The sequence below is a fragment of the Megascapheus bottae genome, chromosome 15 (genome assembly GCF_031878675.1).
Source record: "Megascapheus bottae isolate mThoBot1 chromosome 15, mThoBot2.hap1, whole genome shotgun sequence".
In the NCBI taxonomy this organism is placed as follows: Eukaryota; Metazoa; Chordata; class Mammalia; order Rodentia; family Geomyidae; genus Megascapheus; species Megascapheus bottae.
Window position 1 is genome coordinate 4,546,856 of NC_143523.1, and position 19,201 is coordinate 4,566,056.

At 47.2% G+C, this 19,201-nt stretch overlaps 1 protein-coding gene across 5 annotated transcripts in view; it reads left to right on the forward strand.

The window, feature by feature from the left end:
• C15H10orf90 (chromosome 15 C10orf90 homolog) overlaps window positions 1–19,201 on the forward strand; it is a 184,812-nt gene that overhangs the window by 100,942 nt on the left and 64,669 nt on the right. The window contains exon 1 of one of the 5 annotated variants that reach the window (XM_090345615.1): window positions 18,429–18,548. The exons of the other annotated variants lie outside the window; for them this stretch is intronic. Within the exon in view, the coding sequence (XP_090201741.1) occupies window positions 18,503–18,548 (46 nt within the window). The 5' untranslated portion in view covers window positions 18,429–18,502. Of the gene's footprint in view, window positions 1–18,428; window positions 18,549–19,201 lie in introns of those variants that run through there. 5 annotated transcript variants of the gene reach the window in all.

Consider the following 19,201-nt stretch of genomic DNA (forward strand, 5'->3'; position numbering starts at 1 on the left):
GCCTCGCTCCTCCTCCCCCATGCTCCTCCCTTATCTCAAGGTCCCCACAGCAGCAGCAGTGGGGCTTTGGTGATGGTGGCTCAGTTCCAAGCTTCTCACCCCTTATTAGGTGGCATTTCATGGTTCAGTACGTAAGTCTCCTTGTTTATGCAGAAATGTCTAAAAAAAAATCCCACATTCATATAACACACTGAATAACTCCAAGCTGGAACGAATTAATTTTCATACATTTTAAGAACATGTTCCTTTAGAACATTTTTGTAGAAATCACAACATAAGGATTATATTCCTTTTTGTTGTATTTTTTTACAATGTTCTCCAGATTGTAATATTTGATCATTTCCTTTAGACTGTTATCATGGGACGAATGTGTAGCAGTTTGGCTGCAGGGATGTGTGAGCAGAAGATTCCCTTAAATGCATCTATTCATGTGGTCTCACAGTTTAAATAACGAGGTACCTGCCTGGAGGTGGTTCCCTGGGATGCAATCTTCATTCCTTCATAAAATGCTGCTGCAGAGGTTCCTACTAACAATTCACACACAACACACACACACACACACACACACACACACACAATTTGAGCCTGTCTCTGCTGCAGAAGGGAGCCCTAGCCATAGATGTTTTATTTCACTCACACCAGGTTTGTTTTCCTCGATACATTCACGAATACTAACCACAGTAGGAGTTGTGGCGATTCCCAACATGGAAAATACTGCTCAAGTTCTCCCAAAGCCATGGAGGAGAAAGCTCCCCGCGTGGTGCTCTGCTGGGGCTGCCCCAGGCGCCCTCTCCCTGGTGCTGTGGGGGTTTAATCAACTTCAAAGCTCCTTTAGCTCTGTGCTCAGCTTTCTGCAGCAGGAATCTCTTGCCCATCAGCCACGGACCAGTTCCTGGCGCCAGCTCAGCTGGCACTATGCCTCTACCATCATATTAAAATTTTAATGGTGCCTTGGCTTTGGGGTTTCCCTGGCCCAGTTAGCAGTTAGCTTCGCTTTTAATCACTTGGAGAGGACCCTCCTCCCACCACAGTGTGCTGGGAAGTTATGTCTACAATAATTAGAGGCCAAAGCAGGAGTCAGGGGCATGGGCTTCCAGAGACTCTGACTTATGTTTGAATTTTCACTCTTGGACTTGGAGATGTAGGATGTGGGGCCTATTCCTCCTCCTCTGCCTCAGCTGGCTTGTATGTTAAATAATCAAATGAAATGACATGCCTTTAACTGTGCGCGGCACCTGGAAAATCTTTGTATACGTTTCCTAGTGATGCTGTATTAAAGCAGCATGAAAACTGGGAGATTTAGACAACCGAATGGATAGATTGACTGTAGTAAAAACTTGAGCCATGTCCAAAGCCTGAGGACTTATAGTTCTAACGGCTAGGAATCTGGTACCCACACGAAGCAGTTAGATTTTTCAAAGGACCAGGAATGTGCCCCATGCTTCTCCTTGGCTTCTGGTGTCTCCAGGGAGTCCTATTCCCCTAGCGTCGCAGAAGCATCCTCACATCTCTGCCTGCATGTGTGTGTGTCCAGCCTTCTGGTGGTTAATTATCAATGAGTCTCATGGATTTTCCTGTTGGGCTGGCTTTGCACTGTGATCCTCACTTCTCAGCCTCCTGAGTGCTCAGGATTACAGGCGTAAGCCACCCGTGCGAGGCCACATATGTCCTTTCTACATAGTAGGCTTTGGGATCCATGTAAGCTCCTTTCTGCAGGTGTGAGATGTTGGGGCTACGATTTAAAATGGAGACGTTGAAGGAGCACAAGCCAACCTATCACCACGTTCAGTAAACATTAGTGTCTTCAAAATGTTCTGCCATATGCCCGAACCTGGGGTGTTACCTCCAGAGGGGAAAGAGCATTATCTCTGCTAGGCCACAGAGACTCTGTGCCAGGAGTTCACATCTGTCAGGTCAAGCTGCAAACTCAAAAAAAAATGATGAGAAATCCTAGACAGCGGTGTTCTCATTTCCTGGGAAAGCCCAGATCTTCTTGTCTCCCATGTCCACTCATCTCTTCTTGAGTAAAGCTTACCTTTAGGTGACTGGTGTGAACTGACCATTTCTTTTACGCAGAGAGGCAGACTTAAAAGTACAGTCAGCATGGTGAGAGCCTCCTACTGGGAATGGCCTGGTTGATACTGCCTTTGTCTGTCTTTGTCTTTCCAGGCTTGCATTAGAACAGCAAGGAGACTTGACCGTGGTGCTGAATGGCAGCAGGGGAGGTGGGCCAAGAAGAAAAGTGTGAGATCAGCCTCTGCTCCTTCTGTGCTTTCAAATTCCAATGCCAGCGATAAAAAAAATACAATTACTTGTTATCTTCTGTTGGAAGGGAAGATAAGACCCAACCCCACTTCAGTCCTCTTTATTTTCATTCCCTATGTTTGTTTACTCTCAAGGGTTCTGATTGTAAGGTTGCAGGCATGGGCAGGGAAGTGGTTAGATTGCCAAATTCAGTCATTGGAAGTCTTAAGTTTTATAGGAAATTGCAAAGCCCACAACAATCAACTACCTTGGATTTTGCAGGTCCAGCCAGGCCTCTTACTGTGGGGTTTTCAGGGCTCCTTTGAACAGAAGATGTTGGGGTTTTTGTGTTTGTTTGTTTGTTTTGTCAGACTTGGGCAGGCCTCTGAATAAATTCGAGAGCAGCCTTGTCTATGAAAACACAACTGTAGCTTTGCTCCTGGGTTTGAGCTGCTGAATTGCCAGGTGGAAAGTATAGGGAAAGGCTCTTTCTTTGCCACCAGAGAACTACGTTGGGGCATGAGTTTGCAGGCCGTAGATAGGGTCTAAATTCTTTTCTGTTACTCAAATCCTGCGGCTTCTCTGAATCGGGGCTTTCATGTCTATTCATTTGTTTTATGGAGGTGCAGGGGTTTGACCTCAGAATCTTGCACTTGTTGGCACCAAGCCACAGCCCTATCCTTTTGGATAGTAAGATCTTCCTTCCTTCCTGAGTGCATGCCTGGACCATGATCCACCTATTTTAGGCTTCCTGTCCCAGCGGGGATGACAGATGTATGAGACCATGTTCAGCTCCTTTCCATAGAGTTGGAGTCTCGAGGATTTTCTGTCCAGGGCTAGAGAGAACCGTGATTACCCCCATCTCAGCCCCACCATGGCTCAGGACGACAGGGATGGGCAATATAACCAGTCACTTGAACTTCTCTGTTCATGCTAGCCGTGAGCTATGCTTCATTCAATCTCAGCCTCCCAAAGAGCTATGGCTACAGGAATGAACCACCAGTCTGGGGTTTCCTTTTTCTTTAAGCCATCAAAGAACAAAGCTGCTGGGAAGACTAAAAGGGACGATACTCTGGGGCTTCCTTTTCCTGAGGCCTCCCATAGTGCCAGGCCAGGGCTGAGAGCTTAGCAGCCCGATGGATTCTCTGGTTTCCTCTCTTCCTCCAAACCCTGCTTCTCCTTACCACTGCCAGAGGCCTTCCCCAAAGCCAGGCATTGGAATCAGCCATGCATCTCTCTGTTCCCAGGACCTGACAGCCCTGTTGTGGGTCTGGGCCTTTGTTTCATGCTAGCAGGATAAAACTCAGCTGTGGTAGCTCCTCAGTTCAAACCCGCATACCACCCAAAATAAATAAATCAAAATGAAAACCTCAGTACAAATCAAGGTTCTGTTCCACCTGTCTGGGCATGATGGACGCCCGGTGCCACTCAGCTCATGCCTGGGAAAGAGTGGCCACTGGCCGGGATCCTGGCCCGCTGCGGGCCTGAGCTACTGGCTCCCGGAGATTCAAGGGCATTTCTGTCTCATAAGGGGGTTTGTGGCTCATGGTTATTCATGCAGTGTTCTCTAATGAGGACAGTCAGGAGGACAGGACTGGCTAAGGAAGAATGGATGACAGCATGTCTCTGTCGCCTACGGAAGAAGTGGCTGTGATTTCTCTGGGTTTATTTTCCGTGGGAAGATCCAAGATAAAGGAAATGAAAAAATTACAGTTTGGTTATGTAAATGTATATGTCAGAACCCCTGGCGCGATGGGCTTTAACTCTGAGTGCTTTTCTCACAAATCCCTTTGTCTCCAGGAATTTCAAAACAGCGCCCTTGGTTTATAAAGGCCCCAATACAATTTAATGCTTTGCAGTGTTAGAATCGCAGTTTATTTAAAATGGAGCAATGTCTGGGCACTCGTGCCTAGCACCTGAGCTACTTGGGAAGCCGAGAATGGGAGGATTGCACTCTGAGGCTAGCCCAGACAGAAAAATTCACAAGACCCATTTCAAGAGTGGCATTTATCTCTTATCTCAAGCGACACTGGAAGATGAAATTGGGAGGCCAGTCAGAGCACAAAAGTCCATGAGACTCTGTGTGCATGGAGGGAAGCAGACATAGGGGCTTATGCCTGTGAACTCAGGAACAGTGGTAAACCTAGAAGTAGGCAGATTGTGGCTCAGAGATGGACCCAGCTGTGAGTGAGAAACTATCTTAAAATCTTCAGCAAAAGCACAGAGCTAGAACTGGTATAACACCAGTCTTATGAGCATGAGGACCTGGATTCTAATCTAGCACCCATTACACACCCACCACACACCACACACACACCACACACACACACACACACCACACACACACACACACACACACACACATATACACCCCCCACACACAGCCAGACATTGGATACTCATGCCTATCATAGTCACGCAGGAGTCTGAAACCAGGAGGGTTTTGAATCACATTAGCTTGGTCAGAAAGATGTCTGCAAGGTTCAGTCTGCAAGGTAACCAGCTAAAAACCAGTCTGGAGTCATGGCTCAAATGGTAGCGTATCAGACATGAGCAAGAAAGCCAGATGAGCGTGAGACCTTTGAGTTCATGTCACAGTACTGGCATGAAGAGAGAGGAGGCAGGGAAGAATACAAGAAAATTTTCTGGAAGGGAACGAGTGCTGTGCATCTGTTTCCATGTGTGTGAGCTCACTGAGCACACTGCCCACCCTTAGCTCCCCCAGGACTCAGTCCAAAAGCAACTCCCAGGAGTAAGGTCGCTGACATGGTGCCAGCGTGGCAACAGAAGCTCAGACCCCGTGCAGAATCGTCAGTCCAGGCTGTGGGCACTAAGTGAGCAGGAGCTTTCTGAGCGCTCCCATCCCTGCCCACAGCTCATTCCATGAAGAAAAATAAATCTCGAGGTGGAGACCATGTCTGGGCACTCAGCATTCTTGGTCAGAACACAGGGCTGTGGATGAACTGGAGAACACAGTAGTCCTTTGCCTGGGCAGTGACCAGGTGGAGCAGAGCAAGCAGAGCCAGAGCGAGCAGGAGAGAGCTGGTGCTGCCGCATGGTGGTCTGTGACGCCCTGTGATGGCAGAACAGTGTTCAGCCACGCCTCCCGTGCTTGGCAGGAGGCAGTGGCCAACACAGCTCATCTCCAGGGCTCAGAGAATTGAAGGGGAATGCCCGCTCACACCCACAAGCCCAGCTACTACGAGAGGGGAAAGGAGCTAGCATGGAAGAGCTGCCCAGAAAGCCTCAGTGCTTCAAGCATGCAGTGCTCGGGTCCTGGGGCCCACTGTGGAATCGTGACAGGAGTGTGGACCCCCATGTGGCTCAGGTGCCACCCGGGGTCTCACAGGGGTCCTGGACCTGCTCTCTGGTTGAGGCATGTGGAGACCTCTTGAGGAAGCTGGCCTAGGAGGGCCAGAGGCCTCCCCCGGCCTGCGTGGCATGGAGCTGGAGATTCTAGGGTAGAGTAAAGGGAGGAGAAGCATGCGTACTTCCCCCCAGTAGGTTCCTGTAAGCTGCCCTCCTCCCTCTCTCTTCCTCTCTTTCTTTCTTCCTCTCTTCCTCTCTTTCTTTCTTTCTTTCTTTCTTTCTCTCTTTCTTTCTTGTCATGGGACTTGAACTCTGGGCCTGGGTGCTGTCCCTGAGCTCTTCAGCTCAAGGCTACCGCCCTACCCCTTGAACCACAGCACTGCTTCGCATTTTATGGTGGTTAATTGGAGATAAGAGTTTCATGGATTTTCGTGCCCGGGCTGGCTTTGTACCATGGACCTCAGATCTCAGCCTCCTGAGTAGCTAGGATTACAGATGTGAGCCCCCGCGCCTGGCTTCCCCTCCCTCTCCAAGCTCGTGCCTCCTGGGGGCTGTGACTGGGCTCTTCCTGCCGCTGCAGAAGTCCTGAGCTCAGAGGAAAGGCACCAATGGGGCCGTGGGTCCACCCCAAGCCCAGCACTTGTCATTCAGCCCAGTTCAGCAAACATTTAATTAGCTCTTCTCCCTATTGGCAGCTGCCACTTCCTTGCTTCTGCCACGCGTGTGCCAAGCTCTTGTGCTAAGAGCTTTCCATGCAGTAATCAACTTCATCACAGGAATGTGACGGGCATTCTCATTTTACAGACAGGAAGCAGACACCCAAGTCGGAGCCATGTCAGCTCTTCAGCATTGAGCGGACTCCCTGCTGCCTGGTCTCCCCATCTTTACTCAGGCTTCTGGCGTTGGTTCCTGACTAAGCCTGGGATACTTATACCTGTCGCTCCTGGGAAATCACAGCAGGCACTGCTGGAAACCTGTCCGTTACGTTTCCAGGACTAATGGTTGTGCCACAGAGCTAGAAGCCGTTACTGTGAAGGGAAACACGAATGCCTAGATCTACTATTGGGAGTCCCCCTGACTTTCTGTACGGCTGGTATTCACTCTGGCCCAACTCTTCCTATGAATCTAGATCCCACTCTCTGGGGTTCGTCTTTGGTGACCCCTCCCACTTTGATCAGGCCTGGGGAAATCAATGCTTAGAAGGAGGGGATGCTTTGTCAGGGCTTCTAGAGCCACAGAGTCTGACGGATGGAGTTGGGATAAAGACGCAGTTGGGATGCCAGAAAGTGAGAGGCAATCTCTCAGCCTGGCTTCCTTGCCTTCTGGAAAAGTGCCATCTACAAGAGAATTCAGTGAGTAAGCATGTGAGACCACCCAGGGAGATCACCTTAAAGTAGTGGGGAGTGGATGTAAGGAGCTGGGGAAGGAAGATATGCAAAGAAAGCAGGGCCCAGGAGCGATGGGAGTCCGTCCCAACTCCAGAACCCAGTTGTACGGGATTATTTTACTTTTCTTCAGGACTGAATAATAGTCCACATACACACATATGTAATTTTATTGAATATGTTTTCTATCTCTTTAGTTTTCTATCTCTTCTCCTGTTCCTCCTCCTCCTTCTTATCCCCCTCTTCCTTGTTCTCCTCCTCTTTCTCCTTCTCCTCCTTCTCTTCTTTCTCCTTTTGGTTGTAAGCCTTGAACTGGGTGCTATCTCTGAGCTCTTCACTTTGAGCCACAGTGCCACTTCCAGTTTTCTGGTGGTTAATTGGAGAGCAGAGTCTCATGGGCTGGCTTTGAACAGAGATGCTCAGATCTCACCCTTCTGAGTAGCTGGGATCACAGGTGTGAGCCACTGTGCCTGGCCACCTTTTCTTCTTGTAAACTCTTGATTCTTGGTCTCTTCACAGTGTCCCAGAGGTTGTGCTTGATCTACTCATACTTCTTTTTTCTTCCCCATTTCTGCATTTGACTGTTCCAATGTGTCCATGTCATCCTCAAGTCCTAGAAGTCTGCGTTCTGTATTTGATCCACTCAACTGCAGATACACACTTGACTTACCGAGCTTTCATTTCCTCATCCTGGGCTCAGAACTCTCTGCTTGTCTGGCAGACACCAGAGAGCTTATAGCTGCTGAATAGTCTGCTAGCCACTGGCCTGGTGCTGCTTCCGCTGGGTCCTCGGGCTCTGGGTCCCCGGGCACTGGGTCCCCGGGCTCTGGGTCCTCAGGCTCTGGGTCCTCGGGCTCTGGGTCCTCAGGCTCTGGGTCCCCGGGCACTGGGTCCCCGGGCGCTGGGTCCTCGGGCGTGGGTCCTCGGGCACTGGGTCTGGCTCTAGCCAGGGAAAGTGGGATCACCATCCACCATGCACTTCCCTGACCATCGCTGCACTGAATCCTCAGCTGCCTGGGCCTAAGCCTTCCTTCATTGTGCCCACTGCCCATGGCTGGCTCCTGATTGACCCTTGTTTCCTAAACCCCTGAGGTGTGGGGGTCACAGTCTCTAACCTGCCTGCCTACAGGCTGCTGGCAAGGAGCTGATATTAAACCCACTGCTCTGGCATGGTCAGACATGCATGCAAGCTCATTCAAGCATGAGAGCACACCCACGCGTGCGTGCGCTCGCGCACACACACACACACACACACACACACACACACTCACATCATTTGACCCTAGATAATCCCACAGGCAGCTGGGCTTCACAACAGGTCCAGCTGGAAGCCTCGCCCTTCCTTCAGACTATGCCAGCACTCTTCTAGAAGGATCTATGACTAGCCTGGCAGTGTGATCAGATTTCTGGGCCACTTTGCAGATGAGGACACCTGGAAAAGGCAGGAGACTGGTTCAGTTCTCACAGCCACTCTGCTATGTGCTGGCTGAGACTGGTTCAGACTGGTTTAGCTCTCATAGCCGTGTGCTGGCTGCGACTGGCTCAGTCACCGTACCCAGGTTTCCTGAGGTGGAGATGAGAGCCAGGGCTGATTGTATTTCCACTAAGACGTTGCTGAACTGGGCACAGAGCAGACCTTGAGGATGTCAGGACCTGATTTCCTCACATAGAATTTTCTAAACCCTGGAGAATGCACCATCTACCAGATCCATGATCCTACAGCTTCCACATGGCCCTACCCTCCCTGGCCAGCCGTGTCAGGCCTGCTTTTCAGCAGCAAGCTGCCTTCCTTACTCTCCCCTTTCAAATGTGTCTCTATAAAAGCTTCATGGAACTTGACAATCTGGGGTAGGGAGGGGTAAGCAGGAGAAAATGGGGGAGGGAGTACAGTAACATTGTTTCAAAAGATGTACTCATTTCCTTACTTAACTGTAACTGTAACCTCCTTATTCATTACCTTACCAATAAATAAAAACTAATTTTTTTTTTTGCCCGTCTTGGGCTTCAGCTCAGGGTCTGAGCACTGTCCTTGGACTTTCTCAAGGCTAGAGCTCTACCACTTGAGCCACAGCACCATTTCCGGCTTTTTTCTATGTATGTGGTACTGAGGAATTGAACCTGGGTCTTCATGCATGCTAGGCAAGCACTCTACCACTAGGCCAAACTCCCAGCCTAAAAACTAATTTTAAAGTTAAAAAAATGACTAGCTTCAGAGACAGGAAACCAGATACCACTAAAGTCAAACCTTACCAGAATATTTATATTATTTTCTCCTTAGATAAACTGAATAGAATTGATTCTAAAATTTACATGCTGTTTTTGGGAACCCCAACTTCCATACTCAAAGTTCTGTGACAGCCCTGTGAGAGGAAACATGTCTTAGAGCTCTGTCTAGATATCTGGAGGAGTTGAATCTTAGTGTTTTCTCTTCTGTTTCCCTGAGACTTGGTTTATCCACTTTTCAGAACCTTCTCTTTTAGAGTATCTCTCTGCACAGGGAGGAAAGAAAGGCCATGCTGGCAGCTGTAATTATTGAAACTCACACTTCATCTCTCTCTGAAGTTCAAGTTCATTAGTAAAATTTCCTTTGTCTTGTCCATCTCGCTTCCGGTTTCTGATGAGCTGCCATGTAATTTGCAACAGAGAGTGGAAATGTTGAATTATAATAATAACTAGCATCATTAACTTTTTAAAAGAATACTAAACTGCATATAATCTCCACAAGGGTAGAGATGTGTGTGTGTGTGTGTGTGTGTGTGTGTGTGTATGTGTATACATGCATTCATGTGTGTGCATGTGTACGCATGTCAGTTCCATGTTTTCAACACAAAGCTCACTCTCTTGCTCTGCTTGTTCATGGTTGACACTCTTAATACTTGTACAGAATTTTGTTGAGATGGAGTCTTGTGGACCTTTCTGCCCGAGATGTCTTTGAACTCCCCCATAACCAGGTTTCAGCCTCCTGAAAATAGCTAGGATTATATACAACAACCTTCATGCTTTTTTTCTCCCATTTTACTCCATACGATGACCCCAATGTCTAGACCAGTGCTGGCTCATAGTGGATGCTGTAGGCACAGAAAAATTCTTGATACAAACAGGAAGAAATGAATTGTCTTAAGTGTTCCCACATGGCGGGCAGGTTTCTCTCTTAGCTTTCAAAACAATCCAACTAAAGAGATATTATGATACCTATTGGGCAAAGATAGAAACTGAGTTGAGAGAAGTAAGAGGACTTGGCTAAATTGAAAACTCAGATTCAAGTCCACATTTCAGGGCAGTTGAGGAGAATGTCTAGCTTCTGTGCAGTGACACCCCGTCTCTACTGTGGGTAGTCCTGGAGAATGGGGCCTTGGGAACTACTGCTTCATTTTCTCCTCCAAAGAAGACATAAGGATGATTATCAAGTACATGGAAAGTTGTTCTGCATTGATAGCAAGTCAAAAGCACCCGCTAGGGAGACTATGATAAAAATACAGACAATGATTAAGTATTGGTAAGAATGGGAGAGAATGGAGCCTGTATACACTGTTATTAAAACCACAGAATCATGCAGTCACTTGGGAAATCAGTTTGGCAATTCCTTGAAAATTGAGACATGGAGTTGTACCACCCCAGCAATTTTTACCCAGCTACACAGGTATAATCCACACAATATCCTGTACACAAATATGCACAGATGTATGTCCACACAGTGACCTGCACACAGTCTACCCCAGGTACACAGGTGAATGTCCACAGTGACCTGCACACAGTCTACCCCAGGTACACAGGTGAATGTCCACAGTGACCTGCACACAGTCTACCCCAGATACACAGGTGAATGTCCAAACAGTGACCTGTACACAGTCTACCCTAGGTACACAGATGTATGTCCACACAGTGACCTGCACACACTCTACCCCAGGTACACAGGTGAATGTCCACAGTGACCTGCACACAGTCTACCCCAGATACACAGGTGAATGTCCACACAGTGACCTGTACACAGTCTACCCTAGGTACACAGATGAATGTCCACACAGTGACCTGCACACAGTCTACCCCCGGTACACAGGTGAATGTCCACACCGTGACCTGCACACAGTCTACCCCAGGTACACAGGTGAATGTCCACACAGTGACCTGCACACAGTCTACCCCAGGTACACAGGTGAATGTCCACACCGTGACCTGCACACAGTCTACCCCAGGTACACAGGTTCATATCTACACAATGGCCTGTACACAAAATATAGAGTAATAGTGTCCATCTTAACCACAAAATGGATGTCCTTCTGCTGATACATACATGGAGACTATGTGGTGTATTCATACAGAGGAAGATTTCTTGGCGATGAAAAGAATGATACCCTAATGTATGTTATAACATGCATCTTCCTTGTTAGTATGATGCTACTTGAAAGAAGACAGTGAAAAGGCCACGTATCATATAATCTTATTTGATAAAATGCCCGGAATCGGCAAATCCAGAGAGAGAAAGCATATTGGTGGATGCCAGGCAGTCGTGAGGAATACATGCTAATAAATATGGGTCTTCTTTGGGGAATAATCCAAATATCATCACTGGACTCTACTTTTGAAGGGTAAACTTTGTGGTATGTAAACTACATCTCAATAAGTATGACCTCCATAATCACAATTCTATTATGTCAGTACTGGTATGTCAATAATCTATCTCATCATTCTTAAAAATATATAATCAGTATATTTATAGATAATCAATACATAAGCTCAGGTTAGTCCAGCATGAAGGGGTGTGGTTCAAAGCAGAAATAATGTCAGGGCTCTGGGCTTAGACTCGACTGAGTGTGATATTGGCTCTCCATTTCCTGGTTGGGGTGTCCATCTGGCCAAGCCCCACCTCTCCCTGACCTCTGTTTCCTGTTCTATACTAGAGTGGCTGTGGTAAGTCCTACACATCTGAAGGGGCAGCCAGCCTGGTTCCTGACCCAGTGCTGGCTCTGCCATGGAGCAAGAGGGAACCAGAAGGACAGGAGTTTTGAGAGCTTGGTTGCACTCAACAGAAACAATAAAAAGCCCAAGAACTGGTGGGGAAACCCTCCAGAGAGCAAACCCTAGTTCTAATGATCAGGCCCGGAGAAGCCTCTCTTGTTTGCTAAGCAGAGATGCTGGCTAATGGCTGGAGTGTGGGCGGCCATGTGCGGCTTATGAGTTTTTCCTCTAATGCGGGGCTCTGGGATCTGGCCAGGTGGCAGGGCCTGTCTTCCCTAGACCCCTGAGGAGCTGTGTGTAGCTGATGGTTCTTATAATGAGAGGTTTGTCGTGGGGGCCTTCAGATGGCACACAGCCTCATTTGTCCAGCTCAAGGTTGTTACCTGCAATCACCTCTGCAGGGCCCCCGCTCTAGGAACCACACTTACTGCTCTGGCCAGTTCAACTGTGCAGATGAGAATGGAGAAACCGCCCAGACCTACAAATAGGTGTCGTGTTGCCGTGAGAGGGCTGTGAAATACATGCTGACACTGCGTGCCAACATTTTTGTGTCTTGTGTCTATAATGAAGCCTCTTTGGTCTCCTTGGGGCGGGTGCTGTGCAGCTGGATCACATCCCCTCCAGCTTGCTCTTAAAGGGGATTTCAAACAGTCTCCGCTCCCATCCGTGTGTGTTGACTGTCCTGCAGGCCCGAATCAAAATCAGATAATCACCCCTGCCCTTCCTAGAGAAAGTTACCTGGCTGATGGCGCTGGGAACTGGAATCCTGTCTAATTATCTGGATCTCACTTAGGCCAAAGCCAGAGAGGGGGCGTCTTTTTTCTCCTTATTTTCTGTGAAGGCAGATACACCCGCCCCTGAAATCAGACTGCTCCATGACTTTCAATGTAACACAGCAAAGGTTCGTGTTCAACCAATGTGACAAAGAAGAGCATATGGTGCGATGTGGGAAAGAGCATTTTCCTCTTAATGAGGAAGTGAGATGAAATGAAGCATGGTGCCCTCTTCCCCCTACCCTGTCTTGCTCAAATGCCCACCACCTGCTACCCCGCCTCGGTCGGTCAGGATCCGGTGGCAGAGCCACACGTGGCAGCTTTTTTGTGTCACAGGAAGTTTGAGTTGAGGAGCGGGCTGACCTGCTCAAGACCTAGATCTGAATGGCCAGGTAGAGTCCTTGCGGCCTCTCTGGACTCTTCCCGGATATACCATCCAGTCAAAGCAACTTTATCTCCTACGGTGTCTTCCTGCTGCTCAAGCCACGTCCCCTTGCGTGGAAGTGGAGGGTTGCTTCCTGGGGAATGGCATAGAGTTCTTGGTCCCACATTCAGCAACCCAGTGTCTTTGTTACCTGTCTGAACTCTTCCCAGAACACCTTGAGATCAAAGCAATGGAGGCAAAGCCGACTTCTTTCAACTTCTCCTATGGCTTCTCCCTGCTGCCCAAGCCGTAGCCAAGGAATGGTGCAAAAATCTTGGTCCCCACTCTCAGGCTGTGGCTTTCCCTGAGCAGGGCTGCCTCCTGGCTCCGGGGAGTTTGACCTGCCTAGAGAAAGCTCTGCTTTCCTTTCATGTCACAGTCCGTGTTGAATAATGTGGTAGACACTATCTGCATTCAACTGTGTTCAAATTAGGCCTTAACACAAGACCTGTTTCCATTGCCCCCTCCCTCTGCAGTTATGTAGACTTTTTAAAGACAATCTTAAATGACTGCTGGCTTGATCGATCAATGCACCTGTCTATATCTTTCCCCTTCCTATCTTTCAAGAAAGAACTTCTTTGTGATAAGAACATCCTTTGTGATAAGAACATACTGCACACTGAGACCCCAGACAAGGAGAACCACAGAATGAAAGGCAAAAGAGAAGCTTCAAAAAAGAATGCAAAGCAGAGCCTCCAGCAGATCCACACGCCTCTGTGCTCTGTGGTGCATTAGCCGCAGTGCCTGAGATACCCGAGGGCCTACTGGTAAATGAGTAAGCAGCCTGGGTAGCCATAGAACCGGCAGGGTAGAGAGTGCCACTCAGCCTTAGTTAGGAAAGGGAATTCTGGCGCAGGCCAGAGCCTTGAGGCCCCATGTTAAGTGGAAGACATGAGTCTCAAAGGCCAAATACCCCGTGCTTCCCCACCCCCACCCCGTGGTTCCCAGGACAGAGACAGAAAGCAGAAGGGTGCTGGACATGGGACAGTGAAGTGTTGTCCATACTCGGCATTTGATGAGGACAGAGTTTCGGTTTTAAAGATGTAAGAAGTCCTATAGATGGTGGAGAACGGGGGTGATGAGCTTAATGTCCACAAACTGTAGACAGAAATAATCTTATTTGGGGAGGGTTGTGAGTGTGAGACTAGCTTGGGCAAAGTTAGCAAAATTAAATAAAATAAATACAGACAAGAAGGCTGAAGCCCTTGCTTAACATATATGCAAGACTCTAGGTTTCAACTCATTGCTGCCAAAATGCATCAACTTATCAATAAACAAATAAAAATAACAGACTGTGATAGTGAGTTTTGCATTATTTGAACCTTTTATTTTTACAGTTTATGAAAGAGTTCCAGAAAATCCATGTTGTACTGAAAATGTTCTCCTTGTATCTCTTCCTAACTGTAGCACTGTCAGCCTCAGTGACTTTAGCTTGTCTGAGACCGTTTGCAGCTCTCATATGTGGGTACCATGCCTGGTGGCCCTGTCTTTGAAGACACTGGCCTTAACTTCTCCTGCAAAGAACACTCAGCCCAGCTACACAAGTCAGAGCTTGCCTCCTTTTTGTAGGTACCATGGACTGAAAGTGCAGACTCAGATTCTGGGGTCTTTGTCAGCCAGAGCTCTTGGGAATGCAGAATCCATCAGGCAGGCCTTTAACACATCTTTATTACACACACAATTTTCTGAGAGAGGAAAATTATATGTAAAACTGGATAATAATATATTTCTTTTTTCTTGAAGCTCTATGCAGAGCCCATAGATTTTACTGATTTTATTGATTTTACTGAATAGTTCCCAGCCACACAAAGCCCAGGTCAGTCTTCCTCTTTCACACCTCTCATTTCTACCTCCCCCAGGGGCATGGTCACTTTTAACCTGTCAGCGCCTCAGCTGGTGGACAGTGACCTTTGGAAAGCTACTGAAATGTAACCCAACTTCCTATGCATTGTATGAAACAATGGCACCCTCTTCAGAAGGCCATCGGGTGTCCAGTGCTTGGACATTGCCTAGCCAACGTCTGTCTCAGGGTCAACATGATAGGATGTGTGGCCACCATCACTTAATGGTGACGGTGACCAAGGGCCTGAGTCCCGTAGACACTGGAAGAGCTGTTCCCAGGGGCACTGCACATTTGTGCAATGGCCCAAGCTCTGTCCACTCTCCTCTCCCTAGGAGATGGTGCATTTCCCTGGGGTCATGAGTGGATGCTCCTGGCCGTGACTCTCCTTGAGCTTCAGCTGCTAGAACTTAGCCCTGAGCTGTGATTCTTCTGTGTCTGAGCCAGCCAAACCCAGGGTGTTTTGTTCAATGACTTCTCCAGCACGTTGCTTGCTTCTTCCTCTGTGTTTCGGGTTATTCAGCAACGGAGTCTCTTCACGTGAGGTGTCACTCGCTTATAGCTAACTACAGCCCCAAAAGCATACAAAGTGACAAATTCCAGAAGCAAACAATTCATAAGTTCTGAAAGTTTAATGATAGTATATTCTTGTTATGATTGTTCCATTTGTATTATGTTACTGTTGTTAATATGTTATTGGGCTTAATTTGTAAATTGTACTATATCGTAGCTATCGAAGTTTGTGCAAAATGCTGTCTTGGGGTGGCTCAGTCATCTAATCCCAGCTGGGATCTGAGGACCAATTCAAAGCCAGCCTGGGTAGGAAAGTGCATCATTCTCTCATCCTTAATTAACCAACCAAAAACCTGGAAGAGGAGCTGAGGCTTGAGAAGAAAGGTTCAGAGACAGCTGTCTGGCCCTTAGTTCAAGTCCCAAGATCAGCACACACAAACACGTTTATGAAAAACATAGAATAGATAATTCCTGTTTCAGGCATTTGCTTGGGCCTGGGAATGTGTATTTTGAATGTAAGGGGACAACATCTCCATAAGCCACCACCCACAGCCACACACAAATTTTGAGATGTTTATTATCATTCGTGTCAAAGATGGATTATTCGACTGAGATCTGATTATAAGAGCTTTATGGTAAAAAAAAAATGGTAACTAATAGGTGACAGTTTCACATTGTGATGCTACCGGAGTCTATTTTAAGGCCAAGGAACCTTTTCTATTTTGATAGCACTAGATTCGAGCTCGGGACTTTTTGCTTGCTAGAAAGGTGTTGTACCCTCTGAGGCATACTTCCAGCTCCTTTTGCACTGGTTGTTTTGAGATAAGGTCCCACTGTGACCCTCCTACTTAGAATTCATGGCATGGATAGACAATGGGAACCAACGTGCTCACCTTTTTTGTTGGGATAGGGTCCCTGAGCATGCCTAGAACCGAATCTCACCAGTCTCACCCTACCATATGGCAAAGCTCGCAGGCATGCTCGGTCACGGCTGGTAGAGATGAGTGTGAGTGAACTTTTGGCTTGCGCTTGCCTATACTGTGACTCTCCTCCTCTCCACCCTATGAAATTACTAGAATTACACGCATGAGTCACTAGACTTGTCACTAAGAAACGCTAAAACTGGCTGAAATGCTGCCTGACAAGATACCATCATCAAAGTCAGTGGAAAGTAAAATAGGGAAAAGCTAGAAAGAGAGAGAAATTTTTGTGTGTGCTGGTTCTGGGGCTTGGATTTAGGGCCTGAGTACTGTCCTTGTATTTTTTTACTCAAAGTTAGTGATCTACCACTTGAACCCAAAGTTTATTTCTGGTGTTTTGGTAGGTAATTGGAAATAAGAGTCTCGCAGCCTGGTTTCAGGTTGTGATCCTCAGATCTCAGCCTTCTAAGTAACTAAAATTATAAGTGTCCAGCTGGAGAGAACATTTAATGTATACTAATTATCATACAAAGGGGGTTTCATTATATTTTCATATATGCATATATTTTAATCATAATTAACTTTCCTCTATCATTCTTTCTTATCCACTCTCTCCACCCCATTTTTACAATTTCCAGTGGGTTTGTTTATTCTGTTTTCATATATACAAATAATGTTGAACATGCTCAGCATTGATGGCCAAAATGGAAATGCGAATCAAATTGGCATCGAAATTCTACTTCCCCCAGTTAGAATGGCTTTATCAAGAAAATAAGCAATAACGGATACTGGCAAGGATACCACCAATAGGCCACCCTAATAATACATTGTTTGTGGGAATGTAAACTTGTTCAACTGCTTTGGAAAGCAGTGTGGAGGTTCCTCAAGGAAAAAAAAAAACAGCCTAAAACTACTCTACAACCCAACAGTTCCACTCCTGAGCATTTATTCAAAAGATTACAAAAGAGAATATAGTAAAACCTCCAGCCTAGCCCCTCAATGGCAATTGGGCCTAAAAAATGTGGTATATATACACAATGGAGTTTTACTCACCCATTAGAAAGAATGATATTGTACCATTTGTAAAGAAATGGAAAGGCATGGGGAAAAAATGTTAAATGAATTAAGTCAGGGCCCAGCAAGACAAAGACTGCATGTTTTCCCTCATATGTGGAAGCTTTATTTAGCTTATAAACTCATAAGAGAGTAGGCTGGGTGGTAGGTAGGTGCATACAAATGTATTAACTGAAATATAATAGTTTCTAGAGTTCAGAAAAGTAAAACACCAGGAAGCAGAAAGGTATAGTGTCAAAGGAAAGGCATAGCTGAATAGAGAGAGGGAAAATACATACAAGAATCTAATGTATATTGACGTGACGGGTGGTAGGGGTGAGAAGGTTGAAAGGGATGACAGTGATCAACATATATTGTAAAAAAGTATGAACAGCTTTGTAAAATTACAAGTCCTTTGTGCAACTTCTTAAAGATAATAACAATAACAATGGTAATAATAAAATAAAATAGAATTCAAAACCAATATATCTTGATCAAGTTCCCCCATCCTCCAGGAAGAGAGAATTCTTGTCTGACTGTGCACATACATAACCTTTTGTTTTTTTGGTTGGTTGTGGGACTTGAACTCTGGGCCTGGGCATTGTTCCTGAGCTATTCAGCTCAAGGCTACCACCCTCCCCCTTGAGCCACAGCGCCATTTCCAGTTTCCTGGTGGTTTATTGGGGATGACAGTCACACAGCCTTTAGTGCCTGGGCTGGCTTTGAACCGTGATCCTCAGCTCTCAGCCTCCTGTGTAGCTAGGATTACAGGTGTGAGCCACCGCATCTGGCTAAAATAGCTCTTCTAGCCTCGCAGTGCTCGGCAGAAAGCTTTGAAGCCATGTCAGAACACTTGTTTCTTGGTAGAGCCTCAGGTATAATCCCAAAGTGGGCCCAAGAAGAAATGCCTTGCGTGGACACTGGCCCCATCCCTTGTTGCCAGGTAACATTCCTCCATTCCCCTCCTGGCGGAAGGCTGGAAGTGCCCTCATTCTGAGAGTAGTTACAGATGTAAACTGTAGCCAAGGTTTCTCTCATTTCATGAATGCATCCTTGTCATTAAAAGGCCTTTTCAATGAAGTAAAATGGCTTTGAAACATCAGAGGAATACAATCAAAGTGTGTGGGGAAGGTAGGTGCTGTTCTTTTTTTTTTTTTTTCCTTAGGTGTCACGTATGTTTATCAGGACTCTACTTAGCATCTTTAGCTGGCCAGACTCCATGCTTGGCAGAATGAAGGATGAGCTTCCACTAAAGGCTTCAGTCCATGAAAGGAGATGGACTCAGGAACAGATCGGCACGGCACAGAGTCAGGGAGGCCCTGCTCTGGGTTGAGCTGTGGGGCAGGTCTAACCCCGATGCCTGTGAATGAGGCTTTACTTTGAAGTGAGGGCAGGCAGGGCCCAGGTAAGACGTCATGCGGGCTGGGAGTGAGTGCTTATCTAGTGACCGGCATCCATGTAAGGATGGACTTCGGGTTGTGTGCCATGCGATGACGACCTGTGAGGGTTGAGGGGGAGTCCGGTGTGGGGTGGCTCTGAGCCACACAAGCTAAGGAAGGCTAGCAACCACCACATTCTAAGCATGGGGGTGGGTCAGGAAGAGATTCCTCCCTGCGGGCTGCTGAGGGAGCACAGCCCAGCCGACACCGTGATTTCAAACACGCAGCCTGCAGACCAGTGAGAGGAGGAACTCTGCTGTTTCAAGGCAGTTAGCTTGTCATTTGTTACGGCAGCCTGAGGGAACCAGTGCAGGCACCAACCCAGGGGGACATACAAGTCTTAGG